Source organism: Ornithorhynchus anatinus, chromosome 3 (assembly GCF_004115215.2).
Source record: "Ornithorhynchus anatinus isolate Pmale09 chromosome 3, mOrnAna1.pri.v4, whole genome shotgun sequence".
Taxonomy (NCBI): domain Eukaryota; kingdom Metazoa; phylum Chordata; class Mammalia; order Monotremata; family Ornithorhynchidae; genus Ornithorhynchus; species Ornithorhynchus anatinus.
This window is the reverse complement of record NC_041730.1, coordinates 28,994,840-29,017,137: the sequence shown is the minus strand read 5'-3', so window position 1 is coordinate 29,017,137 and position 22,298 is coordinate 28,994,840. Positions and strand designations below refer to the sequence as shown.

General features: G+C 41.7%; 1 protein-coding gene across 5 annotated transcripts in view; it reads left to right on the top strand.

Annotated features, from left to right (window-relative positions):
• The window catches only part of IFTAP (intraflagellar transport associated protein), a 62,290-nt gene that overhangs the window by 7,525 nt on the left and 32,467 nt on the right, over window positions 1–22,298 (top strand). For 3 of the 5 annotated variants that reach the window (XM_039911429.1, XM_029060871.2, XM_039911432.1), the window contains one exon: window positions 15,387–15,541. In XM_039911429.1, coding sequence (XP_039767363.1) covers window positions 15,439–15,541 — 103 coding nt within the window. In that variant the 5' untranslated portion in view covers window positions 15,387–15,438. Of the gene's footprint in view, window positions 1–1,457; window positions 1,548–12,329; window positions 12,349–15,386; window positions 15,542–22,298 lie in introns of those variants that run through there. The other 2 variants (XM_039911431.1, XM_039911430.1) reach the window with 2 other exon arrangements.

The following is a 22,298-nucleotide window of genomic DNA, read 5'->3' as shown; positions in this document are numbered from 1 at the left end:
GTGGGTAACTGACTGTGACCGTTTTTTCTTTAGATGGTGCAGGAAGAAACCAGTAGTGTGTACTATTCAGATTTAACCCTTTCCCGACTTGACCAAGTCAGGAGGTGGGGGAGAAGAATTAATTACTCTTAAAAAAAAAGGTTAAACATTTGAACTTTCCAGAAGAAATTTGGCATGCTCTGTTCATTTAAATGATCCAGCTGGCCTCATGGTCATCCTCTAATGGTGCACCCGAAGGACACTTGGAGGAAGAGTGCAGTGATTGTTCTTGAATTCTAGTTGCATAGCTAGAAAGGTACTTCATGGCTAGAAAGGTACTTTCTGATCCTCTTCACTTTCCCATCTAACTCATTAAGAAAACATGGTTTTAGAGGCCCAAATTGGAACCATCTCCCATAACTTTGAAAAGCAGCATGGCCTAGTGAAAAGAGCATAGGTCTGGAAATCAAGACCTGGGTTTTAATCCTGACTCTGCCAATTGCTTACTGGGTGACCTTGGGCAAGTCACCTTCTGTGCTCATCTGTAAAATGGGAATTAAATCCTCCTCCCTCCGTTTAGACTGAGTGCCCCATGTGGGTACCATAAAAAAATTCAACCATTATCCTATACATTTCCAGGATGCTCTTATGAAATCAAATATAAGATCATTAGAGCTGAGGTCATTTCCTCCAGCTCCACCCACCCCAGTTATGTTCTAACCAATCAAAATATTTTGTGAATCAGTCTCAGTACTGAATCTTGGAACGTAACCAAAGGCAGCTCCAGCAAATCAGATCCCACTGCTGGGCACATGTTACTCCTTGGGAAATCAATTGGAATTCTTTAGGCCCTTCTTGCCAAATTCAGTTGTCCTCCCCATTGTTGCTTGTGGGCTAATATGAACAATTTGGGGATATTTATAACTTACAGTTAGAGAAAAATGGTGTAGATGTGTAACAATAATTTTGGAATATGTACTTTGATACTCTTTTGGTTTGATGCAGTTGCCTGTTAAGCGAGATGAGAAATAATCAGTTAGTATTAGAGATTGGCACAGGGTCACTCACACTCTCTTGCCCCGGCAGTCATGTTTCTGTAGGCTGTAAACTCATTATGGGTAGAGAACTCTGTTGTAATGTACTCTCCCAAGCGCTTTGTACACACACATAGTAAGGGTCCAGTAAATACCATTGATGACGATGATGATGATGATGTTCCGTCCTGGGGCTTGGATGACAACTACCAAGTAGGCAGACAGGAGTCCAGTACAGTGTGAAGTGAATGCAAAGTTTTTTTTTTGATGTGCAGGACTCATTTATGGTTGAAAGCTATCATGGCATCGGCCGTCATTGTGCACTATTGCATCTTGACCCGAGAAGTGGTTGTCTTGGTTTCTGATGTATTCTGCACTGCCCATGTTAGCTGATTATTTTTTAGGATTTTTGCTGGGCCTGCTCACCGAATGGGTTGCCCAGGAGGTTCTCCTGTCAGAAAACTTCACCCCTGATGGTCCAGGGTCAGCGAAGTCGCAACAAGAATCCAGGCCTCCTGATTGCTTCTCAGAGTGGTGAGCTTTCCGCTGAACCAGCGTCGTGGCTCTTTGACTTGGGGCATCACTGGCAAGCCTGGAAAAATTGCTTTTGAGAAAAACGCATCCTCATTCATTATAACCGAAATGATGTTCACTACCGTACCCATTTAATAGAGCTTGTTTGCTTTTCAGGACTTACAATGTTCAGGGAATTGTACCCACTAAGCTCTGGGAAAAAATGAAAGGCCTAATGATTCACATGCAGTCTCTAGCCTGCCTGGCACATAATAAGTGCTTAACAAGTACCATGATTATTTTTATTATTAATCCAGAGGGCACAGGAGGAAGACAGACCTCCAGGGTAGAATATGGATTAAAGTAAATAAATAAGATAATAATTTACAAAAAGAAAATCAACAGATAGAGAAGCAGTGCATCTTTGCTTGGCAGGAATTGCCCCGAGGCTTCTTACTGCTTCAACCAATCAATGATATTTAATGAGCATTTACTTTATTACTTTGTACACTTTATTTATATTAATGTCTGCCTCCCCCTCTAGACTGAAGCTCACTGTGGGCAGGGAAAGTGTCTGTTGTTATATTGTACTGTCCCAAGCGCTTAGTACAGTGCTCTGCACACAGTAAGCACTCAATATATCAGCGCTGAGAACAGTGCTTGGCACTTGCCTGCTGTGTGACCTTGGGCAAGTCACTTAACTTCTCTAGGCCTCAGTTACCTCATCTATAAAATGGCGATTAAGACTGTGAGCCCTACGTGGGACAACGTGATTACTTTGTATATACCCCAGTGCTTAGAACAATGCTTGGCATTCATTCTTTCATTCAATCATATTTATTGAGCGCTTACTATGTGCAGAGCACTGTACTAAGTACTTGAAGTGTACAATTCGGCAACAGATAGAGACAATCCCTGCCCAATGGACTCACAGTCTAAAAGGGGGAGACAGACAACAAAAAAAGTAGTCAGGCATCAATACCATCAAAATAGATAAATAGAATCATTGATATAGACACATCTATAATAAAATAGAGTAATAAATAATATATACAAATATACACAAGTGCTGTGGGAGGGGAAGGGGGTAGAGCAGAGGGAGGGAGTAGGGGGAATGGGGAAGGGAGTAGGGACAGAGGGAAAGGGAGGGCTTAGTCTGGGAAGACCTCCTGAAGGAGGTGAGCTCTCAGTAGGGCTTTGAAGAGGGGAAGAGGGCTAGTTCGGCAGATTTGAGGAAGGAGGGCATTCCAGGTCAGTGGTAGGATGTGGGCCAGGGGTCGACGGCGGGACAGGCGAGAATGAGGCACCGTGAGGAGGTGAGCGGCAGAGGAGTGGAGTGTACGGGGTAGTCTGTAGAAGGAGAGAAGGGAGGTGAGGTAGGAGGGGGCAATGTGATGGAGACCTTTGAAGCCAAGAGTGAGGAGTTTTTGCTTCATGTGAAGGTTGATAACAAATACCATCATCACATAGTAAGCACTTAAATACCATCATCATCATTATTATTAATAAATATGATCAATTGATTAACTGGCTGACTTTGTGTAGAACACTGTACTTTCATTCATTCATTCATTCAGTAGTATTTATTGAGCGCTTACTATGTGCAGAGCACTGTACTAAGCGCTTGGAATGAACAAGTCGGCAACAGATAGAGACAGTCCCTGCCGTTTGACGGGCTTACAGTCTAATCGGGGGAGATGGACAGACGAGAACATTGGCAATAAATAGAGTCAAGGGGAAGAACATCTCGTAAAAACAGTGGCAACTAAATAGAATCAAGGCGATGTACATTTCATTAAAATAAATAGGGTAATGAAAATATATACAGTTGAGCAGATGAGTACAGTGCTGAGGGGATGGGAAGGTAGAGGGGGAGGAGCAGAGGGAGATGAGGGAAAAAGAGGGTTTAGCTGCGGAAAGGTGAGGGGGGGCAGTAGAGGGAGTAGAGGGAGAAGGGGATCTCAGTCTGGGAAGGCCTCTAGGAGGAGGTGAGTTTTAAGTAAGGTTTTGAAGAGGGGAAGAGAATTAGTTTGGCGGAGGTGAGGAGGGAGGGCATTCCAGGACCGTGGGAGGTTGTGGCCCAGGGGTTGACGGCGGGATAGGCGAGACCGAGGGACGGTGAGGAGGTGGGCGGCGGAGGAGCGGAGAGTGCGGGGTGGGCGGTAACTTCAAGCTCAGAGTTCCAAACTGCCATAGCCTTCCCAGTGTTCTCAAGTTGGGAAGGTAAACTTATTTTCTTCACCTGCTCCCCATTCCACCACAAGGCAAGACTCTGAGCCATGATGGCCATAAGTGAGGAGGTGGTGGTCAAAGCCTAAGAGCTCAGCACTCCAGGGCCTGAACAGTCTGGTCTTTGTGGAGTTAAGAATGGTATTCTATTTGACTTCACCCAGTGAGTTAAGAGCACTGGTAATCTTTTAATCCCCACTCTGCCACTTGTCTGCTGTGTGATCTTGGGCAAGTTACTTAATTTCTCTGTGCCTCAGTTACCTCATTTGTAAAATGGGGATTCAGACTGTGAGCCCCATGTGGGACTATGTCCAACCCGATTTGCTTGTATCCACCCAGTGCTTGATACAGTTCCTGGCACATAGTAAGTGATTAACAAATACCATAATAATAATTATTCCATTATTATATCAGTTATTTTAATATTATTATCATTCCATAATATTTTAGGAGGAGCATCTAAAACAGAATCCTTGTTCTATTTTGACAACTGTTGTCAGGAAATAAAGTTATTGCTTTTAGGAATGAAATAGATTGGGTTTTTGAATGAATTATTAATATTTGAACACCTATTGAACTGGGCATGAAGAAGGAGGAGAAAATGAAGGAACCTAACAGGGGAAAGAAATATTAATTGGTAAGCATGATTGATTGGTTAAGAGGAGAAAGTATGACAGTTGCCAATTTTATTTAACATGATTAATAAAATACAGAAGCCTGCAGAACCACCAATATCATCTCTCTCTGAAAATGCAAATTTCAATGCTTGGACAAAAAATAGAGAAATGTAATCTTGAACAAGGAAGGACATAATATAATGAGCTATATTCTACGAAATGAAGTCAAGAGAAAAAAATATTCAACTCTCCTTTTGATTCTGAGTATTTCAGAAATTTCCATAGAAATTTGCTCAGAATTCATTCATACTCAAAAGTACCTGTTTTTTCTGTTCTTTGAACATTGATAAAATAATAAGAGGGAAATTACATTTAAAAAATCCAAGGGCATGTTTAGTTCTGTCTTTATAAACCATCTAATCCTAAAGTAGTTTTTAAACCATGTACACTAGATTAGTGCCAGTCTGCCCTAAAATTTCTGAAAATTTCTCATCAAATATGGGGTCCTGATTGTTTTCCTTGTCCTTGTTTATAAATTTGTTAGTTTTAGAGGAACACGCTTATGAATGATAAAAATTGCTGTGCAGATTCAGTACAGCTGCAAGCTGACAGTAAATTCGAAAAAGAAAAGTGGAAGTATGTAGAATTCTGCAACCAGTCTGCCCCAAGGAAACACCCACTACACTAGAGCCTTGGATGAATCAATCAACCTATCTGCCGAGTACTTACTATGTGCAGAGCGCTATACCAAGTGCTTGGGAGATTACCGTATAACAGAGTTGGTAGACACGGTCCCTGCCCACAATGAGTTTACAGTCTAGAGGGAGTCAGACAGTGTCAATCAATGAATTATGGGTATGTACATAAGTGCACTAGGACTGAGGGGGGGTGAATAAAACGTGTAAATCGAAGTGCAAGGGTGATGCAGAAAGGAGAGGGAGAAGAGGAACTGAGGGCTTAGTCGGGGAAAGCCCTTTGGAGGAGATGTCCTTTTAATAAGTTTTTGAAGATGGGGAGAATCTGTCGGATGCGCGTTATTGGATCAACAACACAGAATTTAGAACTGTCACCAAATTTTGTTACCTAGTCAATGTATTGTTCAGCAATGCACAGCCAGGCAAAGAGATCCAACCCAATCAAAAAGACCAGACTGAATTCAGCAAACAGCAGAACAGTGTGGCTGCAGCAGGAATTCAACTCCAAACCAAATTGAAGGTGTATAAGGTTGTTTTGGTGTCAGTGCTCCAAAGGACTGTGAAGTCTTGACTTTCCATAGAAGACACGTTCATCTCCTATAGAAGTCCACCACCGGCTACTTATGAACCATACTTGCTCCAAGGATACCATCAAGAAGGCTGCTATGTTATTAGTTCACCAGCATTGAAACAATGCTCACAGCAACATGTTCCTGAGCAAGACGTATGAGAAGAAAGGACAATGGCAGCATATCTTAGCAACTGCTGTTTAATGAATGGAGCAGTAGAACACACAACACAGAAAGGGCAGATCACATTTTGTTAAAGACATAGTGAAGCGCAGTCTCGGTTGGTGCAGAATAGCAGCGGATTGCTGGGAGACCATAGCCTTGACTTCCACTTTGTCATTGGCAGTGATCTCAGTGTGCAGGGGCATTGTGCTGATTAAAGCTTGGTCAAAAATGAAAAGGCTAGATGATTCACATGCCATCTCTAGCCCACTAGAGCAGCGTGGCTGGGGAAGAGCGTGGCTCAGTGGAAAGAGCCTGGGCTTCGGAGTCAGAGGTCATGGGTTCGACTCCCGGCTCTGCCACTTGTCAGCTGTGTGACTGTGGGCAAGTCACTTCACTTCTCTGTGCCTCAGTTACCTCATCTGTAAAATGGGGTTTAACTGTGAGCCTCACGTGGGACAACCTGATTGCCCTGTATCTCCCCCAGCGCTTAGAACAGTGCTCTGCACATAGTAAGCGCTGAACAAATACCAACATTATTATTATTAAATGATCTCCGGATCAATCCCTGGTGAGTTTCCAACCCAGACTGGACAGCCTGGATCGGCTGTGGTTAGCGATAGCCTGACCTACCCCGGGTGTCCCTTCTGTGCTGCCCCTCCTCTGGGCTTTGTAATTGGCTGATACCTGTGGACTGGGTAACCCTTGGGAGCCAGTCGGCCCAGCGGCACTAGGCACTACCTCTCACAACCGGGCCAGTCTCACGAGCTGTTTCAGGCCCTAGGCTCCCTTGGGCACCCTTTCTTCTGGGCCTCACCCCTTGCTGGCAGAACTTTTTCTGTAAGTCTGACCTCAATCCTTCCTGCTGCACCTGGAGCTCAAGTATTCCCATCTCCTCCTTGTGCGGGGCAACAACTAACCCGGCCTTTTCTGGCTCAGGGGCGCGGGGTCTCAACCTCTCCAAAAGGGGAAGCCACAGCAGGGACTGGTTAGGCCTGGTCCTTGGGCAAATCACTTAACTTCTTTGTGCCTTGGTTACCTCATCTGTAAAATGGGGATTAAAACTGTGTGCCCCACGTGGGTCAACCTGATTACCTTGTATCCACTCCAGCACTCTGAGAACTGTGCTTGGCACATAATAAGCACTTGACAAATACCATCATCATCATATTTTGAAGTCTTAAAAATTGACTAGCCTTGAATATTGGTTGTTGGCCAGCATTCCCTCTGAATGTGGGATAATGAGATTATATTTTGCCTGTGGTTAGACATCTCAGTCCAAGAAATACACATCTTAAAAATCTATAATTTAGTGAATTGTCTCGATCTTGTTATTAATGAAATGGCTAGTTTGATTTGAAGGACCCTGTGTCTTAGCATGCTCTACGACTTGCTTTTTTAAGCTGAGTTGATTTAGTTCAGTTGATCTGCACCTGCTCCCAACCTGTTTTGCTGTTTTTACTTTAAAGTGTACTCTACTAAGTTCTGCCTGCTTGCAGGTGGCTGATGCTAGGGGACAGGAGAGAATGGGGGTAGAATCTGAATTAACAGGGCAGTTTCCTTGTACAGTGGGTTTTCTGCAAAGAGATTCATTCTTTCAGTTGCATTTATTGAGTGCTTACTGTGTGCAGAACACTGTACTAAGTGCTTGGGAAGTACAATTCAGCAACAGAGACAGTCCCTACCCAACAACAGGCTCACAGTCTAGAAGGGGAAGACAGACAACAAAACAAAACAAGTAGAGAGGTATCACTACCATCAAAATAGTTAAATAGAACCATAGATAAATGCACATCATTAATACAATAAATAGAGCAATAAATATGTACAAATATATACAAGTGCTGTAGGGAGGAGAAGGAGGTAAGGCAAAGAGAGGGACTGGGGGGCAATGGGGAGGGGAGGAGGAGCAGAGGGAGAGGGAGGGCTCAGTCTGGGAAGGCCTCCTGGAGGAGGTGAGCCTTCAGTAGGGCTTTGAAGAGGGGAAGAGAGTAAGTTTGGCAGATGTGAGGGGGAAGGGCATTCCAGGTCAGAGGTGGACATGGGCCAGGGGTCAAAGGCGGGACACGCAAGAACGAGGCACCTTGAGTTGGTTAGTGGCAGAGGAGTGGAGTGTGCGGGCTGGGTTATGGGAGGAGAGAAGGGAGGTGAGGTAGGAAGGGGCAAGGTGATGGAGAGCTTTGAAGCCGAGAGTGAGGAGTTTTTGCTTCATGTGAAGGTTGATAGGCAACCACTGGAGATTTTTGAGGAGGGGAGTAGCATGCCCAGAGCGTTTCTACAGAAAGATAATCCGGGCAGCGGAGTGAAGTATAGACTGAAGTAGGGAGAAACAGGAGGATGGGAGTTCAGAAAGGAGGCTGATGCAGTAGTCCAGTTGGGATATTATGAAGGATTGTACCAGCAGGGTAGCAGTTTGGATGGTGAGGAAAGGACAGATCTTGGCGATGTTGTGAAGGTGAGATACACTAAGCTTGACTGAGTTGACTCTATAGCTTATTGTTTTCAACCTGAACATGAAATTTAATTTGATCCAATAAAGCTCTTTTTATAACTGACTCATCAGCAAATCCATGACAGTAGTGAAGACGAATCTTGGGGATATTTTGTAAAGTCCCTGTTTGGCAGGAGAACTGGCAGAGGTGACAGCTGTTAAATGCTCAGCAATGTAGTTCACGCTATCACTGAAGACATAAAAATCTGATTTTCTTGGCTGGAGTTTGAATATTCTAAAATTAAAACTATTTTGGGAGCGTCAGAGTTCACCTACAAATTGATGTTACATGACAAAATGCTTATTTTTGAACCTAAGAACGGTGCTTTTTAGAGGTTTTGTGAAGACTAGTTTATGCATTATTATTATTGTACTTGCTAAGTGCTTACTATGTGCCAAGCACTGTTCTAAATCCTGGGGTAGATACAGGTTAATCAAGTTGGACACATGGGGCTCACACTGTTAATCCCCCTTTTAACTGAACTCAAAGAAGTTAAGTGATTAGCGCAAGGTCAGACAGCTGACAACATGGCAGAGCCCAAAGTAGAACCCAGGTCCTTCTGACTCCTAGGCCTGTGGTCTATCCACTAAGCCATACTACTTCTCTAATTCTGCATGATTCTGTCCAAGTGTTGTGATTTCAAAAAGTAAAGTGACTTTCCAAGATTTTATTAAAAAAAAAATTCCAAATCCATGTGCTCAGGAAAGTCTATGAGAAACTGGAAGCCCAAGTGCCTAGAATTTTACATTTTTCATTGTTTAAATGGAATTAATAACTGTGTAATTGAAATCATGGTAATAGCTGACCTGCCTCAATGATTCAGTGCAGGCACTTCTGGTTTGTCTTAAACAGCTGGGAGGAAGACTATATTTTGGGAAATAAAATTGATTTCACGCAATCTGCTGATCAGCAAGGTTTAATGAATGATAGACTCAAGAAACCTCATTATGAGAACTTGGATGGCTGAACAGGAAAGGAATGCACATTTTTCAACAGGAAAGAAAGTTTCTTCTTAAACATATAATTGTATAGCAGCATGGCATAGTGGATAGACATGTTCTCTGCTCACAAGGGGTTTGTAGTCTAGCAGGGGAGACAGACATTAGGATAAATAAATTACGGACATGAAATAAATGCTGTGGGGTTGAGGGCAAGAACCAAGAACACTGTTATAACACCAAAATTAATAACTTATTAATCAGCTTCTTGCCTCCATGCTTCCTATTCATCTTCCTTATTTAATAATGCCTGTCTTATTTTTCTCCTCCCTGCCTATATTGATTTTTTTCCTAATTTCTGATTCAATATTGTTTTGATTTTGAAGAAATTGCAAAGGTAAGAACCAAGAAATCTTCCATCATTCTTTTCCCTTAGAGCTGGTAGAGTGTAATTTGAGTGTAGGGACTATATCTTCCATGTTCAGGTATCCTTAATAGTCCTATGGAGGCAGTTGGCACTGAAAAAAAATTTTGGTGTTATAACAGTGTTCTTGGTTCTTCCCAACTCTGCCTTAAATTGAAATCATTTCCAAAGTAATCATTTGTATTACTGCACACGAATTGTGTTCAGAGCACTTTTCTAAAAGCTTGGGAGAGTATATCTTGGTAGACATGTTCTCTGCTCACAAGGGGTTTGTAGTCTAGCAGGGGAGACAGACATTAGGATAAATAAATTACGGACATGAAATAAATGCTGTGGGGTTGAGGGTGGGGTGAATATCAAGTGTGGATAAATATCAGGTGCCTAAGGGGCGAGAGGTACTTGGCTTCCTTTCCACCTTTAACATTCTTATTGACAGATCCAAGAGTACTAGTGTGATTTTAATGATGAGGCCATGTGCAGTGAGCCTGAGACTAACACCATCATTCATTGTACACTGGCATCCATTTTCAAGACCCACTCCTGAAAATCCTTCTCATAGGTATTAGCAGAGTATTTTTCCAGCTCACCTAGGCCTATGAAGAGTACAGCAGAGCAGGGAAGGTGGTGAGGCAGCCTGGGACGAATCGGCTAATCTGGGAGCCAGTTTGTAAACCACCTCTTCACCTTATTCCGGATCGAGCCTATGAAACATTGTTTTTGGAAGTTCTGCACTAGCTAGTTTCTGGGAAATTAGTACCTGTGTAATTGAAATCATGGTAATACTCAGCCTATTCACTGATTCAGCGCAGGCACTTCTAACAGCTGGGGTATCTACTCTGATTCACACTATCTTAGGGTTGGCTCTGGTGGATGGAATGGAGCTAGGAATAGAGACACCAATCCTGTCATTGGTGAGGGGCTGAGACCGGAGGTGGTGGGGGAAGCTGGCGATAGGGAAGGAGAGAGTAATCCAGGACCCAATTAAGCGAGGTTATCTGGGAGGGGGGGGGTCAAGTGCTGGCTAGGACCATCAGTGTGTGGCATCTGAAAATTCACCATGTCTCATCCTGCATTTCATTTCCCAGACCTATGTACCAAAGTTTTTTCTGGTCCAGAGGAATGTGGGACCACTGTTACCTTCTTAATCAATCAATTGGTATTCAGTTGTCTACTGGGATCTTGCCTTGTGTAAAAGTATCGTGGGAAATCTACTCTACTGATAAAATTGCCCATTTCATTTCCTTGGTCAAAATGAATTGTTTTTATAGAATGCTATTTCAACATTAATGCAGATATTGGTTTTCGTGTTGTGTTTGGCTTGTACAATTTGGGAAGGGTTTTTTTCATCAGCCCCTTATAGGTTTCTGGAAAATTTCTTTGTTTTTAAAAGAAGCAGAGAATCCTGGGATTTTCCCTTTTTCTACAGACACATGTTGAGAGAATACCTGCCCTCAAGTTGTCTAGAATCATAAAGTCCACTGCTCTTGCTTTTGAAAATACACCCTTCAGCCAATTTGTATTTCTGTGATAAATTGTGATTTTCAAAGGTGTGAATATTGAGTAGGAAGTGATGAATAGGCATATATGACATGTCAAGTGATATTATTCATAGTGTTCAATTTTCTCTCACAGTTTTCACTATTAAGAAAAATATAGCTCTTAATAAGCATCTTATTCAACCGGTCAAGATCTTTTGAAGTTAGGTGATTATTATTTTCTGGCTTCACTATAGCACCTTGGCTCAGAATGACCACTCTGCTGTAAATAGGTGTCCTGCTCATAGTAATAATAATAATTATGGTATTCGTTCAGCATTTACTGTGTGCCAGGTACTGTTCTAAGCGCTGGTATAGATACAGAATAATTGGGTTGGACACAGTCCCTGTCCCATGTGGGGCTCACAGTCTTAACCCCCATTTTACAGATGAGGGAACTGAGGCCCAGAGAAGTTAAGTGATTTGCCCAAGGTCACACAGCAGACAAGTTGGAGAAGCAGCGTGGCTCAGTGGAAAGAGCACGGGCTTTGGAGTCAGGGCTCATGAGTTCGAATCCCAGCTCTGCCACTTGTCGGCTGTGTGACTGTGGGCAAGTCACTTAACTTCTCTGTGCCTCAGTTCCCTCATCTGTAAAATGGGGATTAAGACTGTGAGCCCCACGTGGGACAACCCGATTCCCCTGTGTCTACCCCAGCGCTTAGAACAGTGCTCGGCACATAGTAAGCGCTTAATAAATACCAACATTATTAAGTTGTAGATCCGGGATTAGAACCCATGACCTTCTGACTTCCAGGCCCATGCTCTATCCACTAGGCCATGTTGCTTCTCAAGAGGACACTTTGTGGAAGCTTGTAATGTGCTGCAAACTGCCTGCCTACTCGCTTGTTGCATTTTGTGTTCCTGTGAGAATATAATAATAATAATGTTGGTATTTGTTAAGTGCTTACTATGTGCCGAGCACTGTTCTAAGCGCTGGGGTAGACACAGGGGAATCTGGTTGTCCCACGTGGGGCTCACAGTCTTAATCCCCGTTTTACAGATGAGGGAACTGAGGCACCGAGAAGTGAAATGACTTGCCCAAAGTCACACAGCTGACAAGTGGCCGAGCTGGGATTTGAACCCGTGACCTCTGACTCCAAAGCCCGTGCTCTTTCCACTGAGCCACGCTGCTTCTCATATGACTGGCAGGGATGAGAGGGTGTGAGTATGAATGACTCAGGACAAACGCCATCGCTATAATCAATTCCTTTGTACCCAGTTCTTGTCCCTGAAGTCTCAGGCTTAGGCTTCTCCATCATTTTGCAACAAGAGGTTCCAACACCATCCTTGTTGATTGAGACAAAAATAGAGTCACTCTGGCCACTCACTGAGTCAGTATACCTGTCTCTGGACCAGAACCAACTACCTAATCTTGTTGTCTCAAATAGTGAATTAATCCAAATCCAAAGATTCTTTCTGTAAGGGAGGAAAGTAGGGGGATGCAACCAATAAGTTAGTGTTGCTGAAGTGGCATTATTAATTGATGTTATTTATAGAGTATATTAATCATCCAGAGTGTGATAGAGACTAAGCAGATAATATGAGGCATAGTCCTCTCTCATGGAGACTTCCTAAAATTGGTCTTGGGGGATCACATTTAAATAAATCAAATAAATCAAATAATTCAAGTAAGTTATCCTAGAGTAAGTCCTTTTCTCAGAAACAATAACTTATAGAAATAACCCTAATAAATGAGTGGTAACTGAAAGAGCATTGCTTCCTCTAGAAACCACAACTATTTGCATAAACCACATTGTCTGGCAAGAGATTATCTGCTCCGTCAATCCCTAGAGAGTTTAATATTGGGTTGTTTTTCTAGAGTAAAAAAAAATAAATCAGAATGTCAAGACACATGTGTTTGATTCATATTTGAAATGATGATGACTTGTGAAATTAAATATTTCAGAGCCTTAGAAGTTAATGAAAGTGTAGTACTGATTTAAGTCCATGAGTCTTCAAATAATAATAATAATGATGATATTTGTTGTGTTTACTATGTGCGAAGCACTGTTCTAAACACTGGGGGGGGATACAAGGTAATGAGGTTGTCCCAGGTGGGGCTTACAGTCTTAATCCCCATTTTACAGATTAGGTAACTGAGGCACAGAGAACTTAAGTGACTTGCCCAAAGTCACACAGCTGAAAAGTGGCAGAAGGGGGATTAGAACCCATGACCTCTGACTCCCAGGCCCGGTCTCTTTCCACTGAGCCACGCTGCCTCTCTACTATAGTGTTGAAATAATTTTAGATATGACACAACAGACCACTCTTAATAGTTTAATGGAATTAAAAATTTGGAAATATTGATGTGTAATTTATGCTTATTAGTTTCAGGAGTTAGATGAAGTATTTGCATTTAGATTCACCAGAGGGATAATGGGGAGATGTTACTTTTAAATAAATTCCCAGGGAATATTTACTCTTGATTGTGAAGTTTTCCTATGATTTCTATGAAGTGATCATATATCTCTACATTAGGCTAGGATATCACACATTTCAGGGGCAACCTTTTGCAACAAAAAAGTCTCTGGCAAGACTCCAGTGAGACCCTGTTTTTGGCCAGGGTGACAGGAGGAAATTGCCATCTTCAGTGGCCACATGACAGCAGGAAAGCAGAGGAGAGGATGGCCAATCCTAGTCACTTTCTAGTGGCTTCTGTGATAGCTCTGATATTTCTGTGACTACCAGAAGCCTCCAGAACACAGCTTGTAATGTAGGTGAGAGAGAGAAGAGGGTTGAGTGCTGTTTCTCTGTATGTCTTTGGGCCTGTGTATGGAGAAGCAGCGTGGCTCAGTGGAAAGAGCACGGGCTTTGGAGTCAGGGCTCATGAGTTCGAATCCCAGCTCTGCCACTTGTTGGCTGTGTGACTGTGGGCAAGTCACTTAACTTCTCTGTGCCTCAGTTTCCTCATCTGTAAAATGGGGATGAAGAGTGTGAGCCCCAAGTGGGACAACCTGATTCCCCTATGTCTACCCCAGCGCTTAAAACAGTGCTCGGCACATAGTAAGCGCTTAACAAATACCAACATTATTATTATTATTATGGCATCTTTTAAGTTCCCTCTGTTTGTCCCCCATTTCCTTAATTGATCAGATTTCTAGTGTAATAAAAAAACCTACCCAAGGATGCAATATCAAGCTAAACTCATCTGCTTGTGTTTTTGCTTTTTTTTTAATGGCATCTATGAAGCAATTACTGGCCAGGCACTTTATTAAGCACTGGGGTAGATACAAGCTAATCAGATCAGACACAGACCATGTCCCACATGGGGCTCACAGTCTTAATCCCCATTTATAGATGAGGAAACTGAGGCACAGTTAAGTTACTTGCCCAGGGTCACACAGCAGACAGATGGCAGAGTCAGTATTAGAACCCAATTCCTTCTGACTCCCAGGCCAATGCTCTATACCCTAGGTCATGCTTCTTCTTCAGCTGCTTGGTCCAGCCTAGCTATCATTTTTTTTAACCTTTTAGGGCTGAATTGTAACAAAGTAATAGTTGCCAATCCCTCTTTAATGACCTGTTTTATTTAATGAGTTTATTTTAGAATTAGGTGGGTTTTTTAGGGTTTATGGGTTTTTGGGGCCAGGTTTATCTTGTGCAAAAACTTGTATTTCTGTACTTTACCTCAGGAAACATCATAGCTTCAGAACAAATCCTTAAACACAGGAAGAGTGTTAAGTGACAGAATTCCAGGCCTAATTCAATGAAATAAAAGTTAACTCTGAATACATAAAGATTTAAAGGGAAAAGTGAGGGAAGGCAAGCAGAGGAATTGTCTGTATTTAGGCTCAGAATGACAAATAAAAGAGACTGAAAAGAGTATAAGAAGCTAAGTCCCCACAGTTGCCAAAATGTTTTAGGCAAGGTTATAGAGAAAATAATCTGGCCCACACATAAGAAACATTCTGTGTCTTTAGTATTTTTCCTTTGACTTTCCAAATACTCTTCAAACACAGAGGTAGGGTGATGACAGGTGGAAAGAATGGAGGAGGTTAAGTGACTTGCCCAGTGTTGCCAGAAAATCAGCATTGAGAAAGGGAGGATAAAGGCAGATTTTCTGTTTTATTAATTATGTCTGTGTTCCCCCAAAGTTAAAGGAATCTTAGAATTTTCCATGTACAGTAGCTTGAGAATTGACAGAGGGACTTTAACTGCACAGTTCACTCTTAAAATGAATTCCTTTCTTTGTATTGCAGGTGAAAAGGCTGCTCAAATAGACCTACCTCCTCTGAGGTCAGGGTAGGAATCATGACTGAAGACCATTTAATCGAGTCTGTCCTTGGTCAGTTTATTAATTGCCATGAGCAGACATATGAAGAATTTCTGGGCACTTTCTCTCATCTCTTAAAAGGTAACATTGAAGGGAAAACCTTCACGGGCACAACATTCCATAAAGACATGGAAAGATATAATTTTCAAATAATTCTGTACATTCCCTGTAGGCTTTGAATAGTGGATCAATCTCCAGGTACTTTTTACTCTTACATCTAGCTTCCTCCCCAGTTATGATGATCTCTCAAACACCACAGGCAGTAGTAACAGACATGTAAATGGCACATTTTCTCATAAACTAGGACATAGATGGTCATCATGACTCCCTAGCAATAAGTTCCCCCTCAAGCACTTCGCAGCATTGAGTTGTGTCAGCTTAGTCAAAGATAAATTCATGGAATCCCAGCAGGATGCTTGGAATAAGTTATTTGAGTAAAGCAATCACAAAACTGTATGCTGGTCCAGGTGTTTGGGACTAAAAGAAATCAGAGCTGTTAATAAAAATTAGAGGGCTTAAAAATATTTTATAACTTATCTTTGTCCACTGGGTTATGTTTAGGCAGGCGTACATACATTTAAAGCATGTGTGACATCCATCTTGGCTTGATTCTGAGTTTAAAATTTGGCCTCAGACTGCTGTTAAAATTGATCTGATAAATGATTATTCAAGTCACATCAACTACATCTTAAAACAGACCTTAGAAGGGTTTCTCTCCTCCCCTTTTCAAAATACCCCAAGGTACTGGTTCACGTTATAAAGTTATGACCTGGAAAAACTCCATTTACAAGCATAAAGGATTTCTGATTTGTGAGTACAAAACCTATTTTTAAGCAAGCAGACTCCCATTTTCTTATCTTAAACACTTAAATAACTTCATTATAGCTAAAATGGTCTTCTGATAAAATAACTTAAGGGGGTGACTTGGGGCTGGAGCGATAGATAGCCCTAACCATATTCCGCTAAGAAGGTGTCTAGCTTAAATTACAAGTAGGTTAGTAGAACACAAAATCCATAGCTACAATGACCTTATTTAATTTAATTTTTATTTTATGAATCTAGTTCCCTCAAGCCTCTAACGTGCTTTTACTATGTTCAGTTGCTTCACTAATGTGAGATATATTTTTTTCCTTACTGATAGTGAGATTCTCATTGGTATATGGGAGTGTGGCTCATGTAAGCACTCTGTGACAAATATGCTTTGTGTGTGTGTTTTAAAGAGAGTGAGCAAGAGAGTGAGAGAGTTCTTTGTGTTTTGATAATGATACTGCTGACAGTTGAGATTTTTGTCATTGTGAATTAGTGTGCTAAGATTGTTTGACTAGCAATCCCTCCCATATCACATGCATGTTTGGTATCATTTTCATTTTTGCCTCAGTGTCCTGATCTGAAAGTGCTCACTGACGAGTTTGCCTCTGCTTTCTTCCAGGTCTCCACATATGTGTTATATTTGGATTTTACTATAGGGTGTCTTAAACATTTCTTTTGCCCTCTTGTTTTGCCCTCTCTCTCTTCTTCTTCCCAGTCCCCTTCAACTTTATAATAGAATAGTTGTTTGGGTGCCCTGCTGACCTCTAATTTCCCCGCATGTCATTCCCAGAAAAGGTATTATCTGTAGAAATTTTTGGTTATTTGTAGGGCTTGTCAGGTGTAATCAGGTAGGTAACCTCAGTCTTTATCTGGTTAACTATTCATCTGTAGTGCTTTGCTGATTCTGAAAAATGATTTGTAATTATCTGCATCTGCATGTTTTCTTGTGTATGTTCTTTGAGAGCATAGTCATTAACAAAAGGGAGCTCCTGTGTAATGAATTCAGGTACTATTGATAATGCTCTTAGCTCATGGAGTGGGAAGAGTTTTGTAGAATATCGAAGTCCTACTGGGTCTTCCAGCTTCCAGGCAGGACCCTTGGTATCCAATTATGGCTATACTGGCCAAGACTGAGCTTAATTCACAACTTTTGTTTTAGCTGATTAGAGTTGAGGAAAAGGATCAGTGAAAGCCCCACAAGTTCTAATGTAGCCAGTCAGTGTCATCATGGAGTCATCTTAGGATCTTGGAGGACACATAAGTGCAGTCAAACTTCCTTAGTAATTTACAGAGTTTCAATCTCCTGTGATCACTATGTATCGCTCTGGATGTCGTTCCCTGATTTCTCTTAAATGTACTCCAATTCAGTTCAAGAAAATTTCAGTTAGAATCTGTGAACACTTTTCCATATTTCCTTAGTAGATTTAGTTTACCAAGTTTATTACCATTTCTATTTTCATTTGACTCATTTTCACCCTTCATTAACTCATCCCTCAGCCTCACAGTTCTTACATACATACCTATAACATTTATATGCATGTCTGTATTCTCCTCTAGACTTTGAGCTTGTTGTAGGTAGGGAACGTATCTACTAACTCTGTTATATTGCACTCTTCCAAGCACTTAATACAGAGCTCTGAACACAGTAAGCACTCAATAAATACAATTGATTGATATATTGATTTATTATTGTACTATGTACAAGCCAGCATACTTATGAAATTAATTTTCTCTACAATACTGTTAAAGGGTCAACATTTCTATTAAAAATAATTTCCAGGGGAAACAAACATTAATTCTACTCTTATGCAAGAAGTTCAGTTTTGAGTCAGGATCTGGAAAGTCATTCTGATTTATTACTGTCCTGTAATTCTCACTTGAGGTAGGTTCATGTAAATTGGGTTTCACAGCTTTTAATAGCTATCAACCAATCAGTGGTATTTACTGAGTGCTGACTGTGCAGAATAATAATAATAATAATGTTGGTATTTGTTAAGCGCTTACTATGTGCCGAGCACTGTTCTAAGCGCTGGAGTAGACACAGGGGAATCAGGTTGTCCCACGTGGGGCTCACAGTCTTCATCCCCATTTTACAGATGAGGTAACTGAGGCACCGAGAAGTTAAGTGACCTGCCCAAAGTCACACGGCTGACAAGTGGCCGAGCCTGGATTCAAACCCATGACCTCTGACTCCAAAGCCCTTGCTCTTTCCACTGAGCCACACTGCTTCTCTATAATAATGTTGGTATTTGTTAAGTGCTTACTATGTGCAGAGCACTGTTCTAAGTGCTGGGGTAGACATAGGGGAATCAGGTTGTCCCACATGGGGCTCACAGTCTTAATCCCCATTTTACAGATGAGGTAACTGAGGCCCAGAGAAGTGAAGTGACTTGTCCACAGTCACACAGCTGACAAGTGGCAGAGCTGGGATTCGAACTCATGACCTCTGACTCCAAAGCCCGTGCTCTTTCCACTGAGCCATGCTGCTTCTCTAAACAGAACAACATACTAAGTGCTTGGGACAATATGGTACAACGGAATTAGTAGGCACATTCTCTGTCCACAAGGAGATCACAGTCTAGAGTGGTAGACAGAAATATAAATAAATTTATAATAAATAAATAAATTATATAAGTAGTGTGAAGCTGAAGATGGGTTGAATATCAAGTGATTAAAAGGTACAGATGCAGTGCATAGATGATGCGGAAAGGAGAGGGAGTAGGAGAAAAGAAGGCTTTTTGTGGTAATTGTTAAGTGCTTACTAGGTGCCAGGCACTGTACTAAGCTTTGTGGTAGATATTATTAGATACAAATTAATCAGGTTGGGTACAGTTCCTGTCCCACATAGGAGTCATGGTTTTAATCTCCAATTTACAGATGAGATAACTGAGGCACAGAGGGGTTAAATGATTTGCCCAAGGCCACAGTAGACAAGTGACAGAGCTGGGATTAGAACCCAGGTTCTTCTGACTCCTAGACCCATGCTGTATTCACTAGGACAAACTGCTTCTCTAATTGGCTTAATTAGGTAAAGCCTATTGGAGGAGGTGAGATTTTAATGAGGCTTTGGAGGTGGTGAAAGAGGTGGTCAGTTGTATAAGGAGAGGGAGGGAGCTGCAGGTCAAAGGAAGAACATGGGTGAGGGGCCAGCAGAGAAATAGATATGATCAAGGTACAGTGAGTAGGTTGGCATTAGAGAAACAAAGCATGCAGGCTAAGTTGTAGTAGGAAATCAGTGAGGTAAGGTAGGAGGGAGGTGAACTGATTGAGTGCTTTAAAACAGTGGTAAGGAGATTCAGTTTGAATCAGAGGTGGATGAGCAACCATTGGATGTTCTTAAGAGTAGGGAGACATGGACTGAACTTTATTTAAGAAAAAATATCCAGACAAAGGAGTGAACAGTGATGGGAGTGGGGAGAGACAGGAAGAAGGGAGGTTTAGTAGTCAAAGTAGGATATCAGTGCTTGGATCTGTGAAGTTGCAGTTTGGATGGAGAAGGAAAGGTGGATTTTTAGTGTGGCTATAAAGGTAGAACTGACAGGCTTTGTTGACAAGCCGAATTTGTGGATTGAATGAGGCAGATGAGTTGAGGATAATGCCAGGTTACAGACTCGTGAGATTGGATAGCGGTGTTGTCTACAGTGATAGGGAAGGGAGGGCTTGGGTGGGAAGGCCAGGAATTCTGTTTTGGATGCGTCTAATTGAGATGTTGAGGTGTTACTGGAACTTCCAGGAAGAGGTGTTCTGAAGACAGGAGGAAATGCAAGACTGCAGAGAAGAAAAGTCAGGGATGGAGAGGTAAATTAGAGAATTGTCCATGTAGAGGTGGTAGTCTACCATGAGAGTGAATGAGTTTTTCAAGGGAGTAGTTGTAGATGGTGAATGGAAGGGGACCCAGAACTGACCTTGAGAGACTCCCATAGGGGGTGAGAGGCAGAAGTGGAGCCCACAAAAGAGACTGAGAATGAATGGTCAGAGATATAGGAGGAGAACCAGGAGAGGACAGTGTCAGTAAAAACAAGGTTGGATAATATTTCAAAGAGAAAGGGATGGTCCACAGTGCCAAAAGAGGTTTAGGGTGGAGTAATGACCAGAGTAATGACCATTTGGGTTTGGCATGAAGAAGTTCAATGGTGACCTTAGAGAAGGCACTTTCCATGGAGCAAAAGGGGCAGAAGCCAGATAAGAAGGGATTAAGGAGAGATCTGGAGAAGAGGAATTGGAGGCTAAAAGTTCAAAGAGCAGTGATAGGAGGGAGATGGGGTGATAACTGGAGAGAGCTATGGGGCTATGTTAAGGTTTTTTTAGGATAGGGGATACATGAGTGTGTTTGAAAGCAGTGAGGAGAAGCCATTGGAAAGCTGAAAGGTTGAAGATGGCAGTCAGGGAGCAAAGGAGGAAAGGGGGAAGTGTTTTGATAAGGCATGAGGGATGGGTCAAAGAGACAGGTAGAGAGGGTGATCTCCTCTTGAAATACTGCTGGAAAATTAGGAGAGTCGAAGAGGGCATTCATTCAGTCGTATTTATTGAGCGCTTAATGTGTGCAGAGCACTGTACTAAGCTCTTGGGAAGTACAATTCAGCACCAAATAGAGACAATCCCTGCCCACAGCGGGCTCACAGTCTGGAAGCACAGTAGGAGGGAAGGACTGGAAAGGAGCAGGAGAGTTTAGATAGATCATGCCTGATGCTGTCAATTTTATCAATAAAGAATGTACCCAAGTCACTAAGGGAAAGAGATGGTGAGGAAGCAGGGACAGGAGGTTGAGGAAGAAGTTAATTGTCTGGGACAGCTGATGTGGGAAAGGCGTGTAGGAGTCAATAAGGGTGGAGAATTGTTGTTGGAGACAGGACCCTTTATCACCCCTGGTATGGTATATCATGCCATGTATCTGACAGTACAAACTATTTACCAGATATTTAGTTGATTAGACATTTTAAAATTCAGAAACATTGAGTGAAGCACTGAAAATATCTGTTATGGCAATATTGTGCCCAGATTTATTTTTGGTCTAAAAATCAGAATGTACATATTTGGCATCCCTTTTATCTGGTAAAAACTTTAATAATGTTATTGTCATTATCTTGGCTAGAGAGTCCGTGATTAAGCATCAGTCCTTTCTTGAAAACTTGATTCATTAAATTGATCTTTCTAGCATGCCCATCTATGACAAGAAAAAGACTCTCTCTTTTCATATCAACTTGCACGTATCCAACTTGCTTTTTTAAGGCTTGTCCTTAAATACATAGTCTCAACTTCTAAAGCCAGACATGTGGAACACCTCTAGACATCAGATGGAATAGATAACCTCTGTGTAGATTTGACAAACACACGGCTAAAGTGGCTAAAGCTCAAAAAGGCCTTCATTGGTAATGAACACCCTTACCCCCAGTGCTGCTCATCACAACTCTCTGACCATAATTTTCTGAAGAAAGAGACTAAATCTTGTTTTCATCTGGCCAAAAATGTGTTCTCCACCGAAGACTGGCTTAGAGAATCTCTTCAAACTTCAATCCATACAAAATATATCACAGACCAATTTGTAAAGCTCTCTTTTCAGCTCCCCAAAAGCCATAATTATTGGTTATATATCTCACACAGAAATTGTAGACTGTAAGAAAAACTGACTTTAAGCCTCTTCAACTCATCCAGGAAGGGTTATATAAATGATAATGTCTGAAGTATCCCTCAATTCATTTCTCACAGAAAAGTCTAGTTGCTCTGATTTGATTTGATGCTTCAGGCTAATATTAATCAACTTCTGGGAAAGTTGTTTATTTTATCAAATACTTAATTATCAGTGCTAAGGGACTTTAGATGAATCTTCACTTCCCATCTTTTTAGCTCTAGTAATCTCTGTCCATTTTTGTCTTTGTTATAGCATTACATTTCCTCCTCAATACCTAATTTTAAGCATTCACTTCTCCAATTAATTTTGTGAGCTCTATTCAACTAAAATAACCAGTTCATTCATTCATTTTGTAACAAACACCACTATCCTCATGTTCCATTACTATCCTTTAGGTCA